Source organism: Camelina sativa, chromosome 17 (assembly GCF_000633955.1).
Source record: "Camelina sativa cultivar DH55 chromosome 17, Cs, whole genome shotgun sequence".
Classification (NCBI taxonomy): Eukaryota; Viridiplantae; Streptophyta; class Magnoliopsida; order Brassicales; family Brassicaceae; genus Camelina; species Camelina sativa.
The window spans coordinates 24,123,121-24,123,921 of NC_025701.1; the positions used below are offsets into that span (position 1 = coordinate 24,123,121).

At 47.4% G+C, this 801-nt stretch overlaps 1 protein-coding gene across 1 annotated transcript in view; it reads right to left on the reverse strand.

The window, feature by feature from the left end:
- LOC109129944 overlaps positions 284 to 801 on the reverse strand; it is a 2,224-nt gene continuing 1,706 nt past the window's right edge. The window contains exon 3 of the mRNA XM_019238989.1: positions 284 to 686. Coding sequence (XP_019094534.1) covers positions 284 to 686 — 403 coding nt within the window. The remainder of the gene's footprint in view (positions 687 to 801) is intronic.

Consider the following 801-nt stretch of genomic DNA (forward strand, 5'->3'; position numbering starts at 1 on the left):
ATGGGCTTCACGAAATAGCAACTCCCGGATAGAACCATTTGGTATACACAGCCGTCGACCTCTGAACAGAAAATCCTCATGAATGTAGAACTCGGTGTAGATTCCCTTCCCATGGTTCTGGAAGCAATCTCCAAATTCAGCATCTCCAGCATAAGCATCCTTGATGCTTTCAAAACCCAAAACTCGCGCGTCCATTATGGTGATTAGTGCATGACGTCTCGATAAGGCGTCGGTGACTACATTCTCCTTGCCTTTCTTGTACTTAATGACGTATGGGAACGACTCAATGANGGACGGCTCGACAGTCAACGCACATCCTCCATGACCCGTCTTTCTTCGTGACTAGGAGCACTGGTACGGCACACAGACACAAACTCTCTCGGACGTAACCTTGCGCCATGAGCTCTTTGACTTGTCGCTCAAGCTNACGGAGGTACTTGAGAGTTTCGTGATCAGTGTGAATCACAAACTCTCTCGCCAATAAATAATGTTGAAAAACCTCCATGGCACGAACGAGGGCGTATAACTCCTTGTCATACGTAGGGTAGTTGAGCGTGGCTCCACTAAGCTTTTCACTAAAGTACGCCACCGGTTTGCCTCCTTGATCCAGGACAGCTCCGACCCCGACTCCCGACGCATCGCACTCAACTTCAAAANTGGTAAGGCCTCTAGAGAACCACCAAGACCTGAAAGCAATGCATCTCGAAACAACATCAAAATCACTTGGGCTGAGTCCTTAAGGGACTTTCTAACATCACCATACTGAATGAGGAAATTCTTTTTATCGTTCGAGTCTTTAGA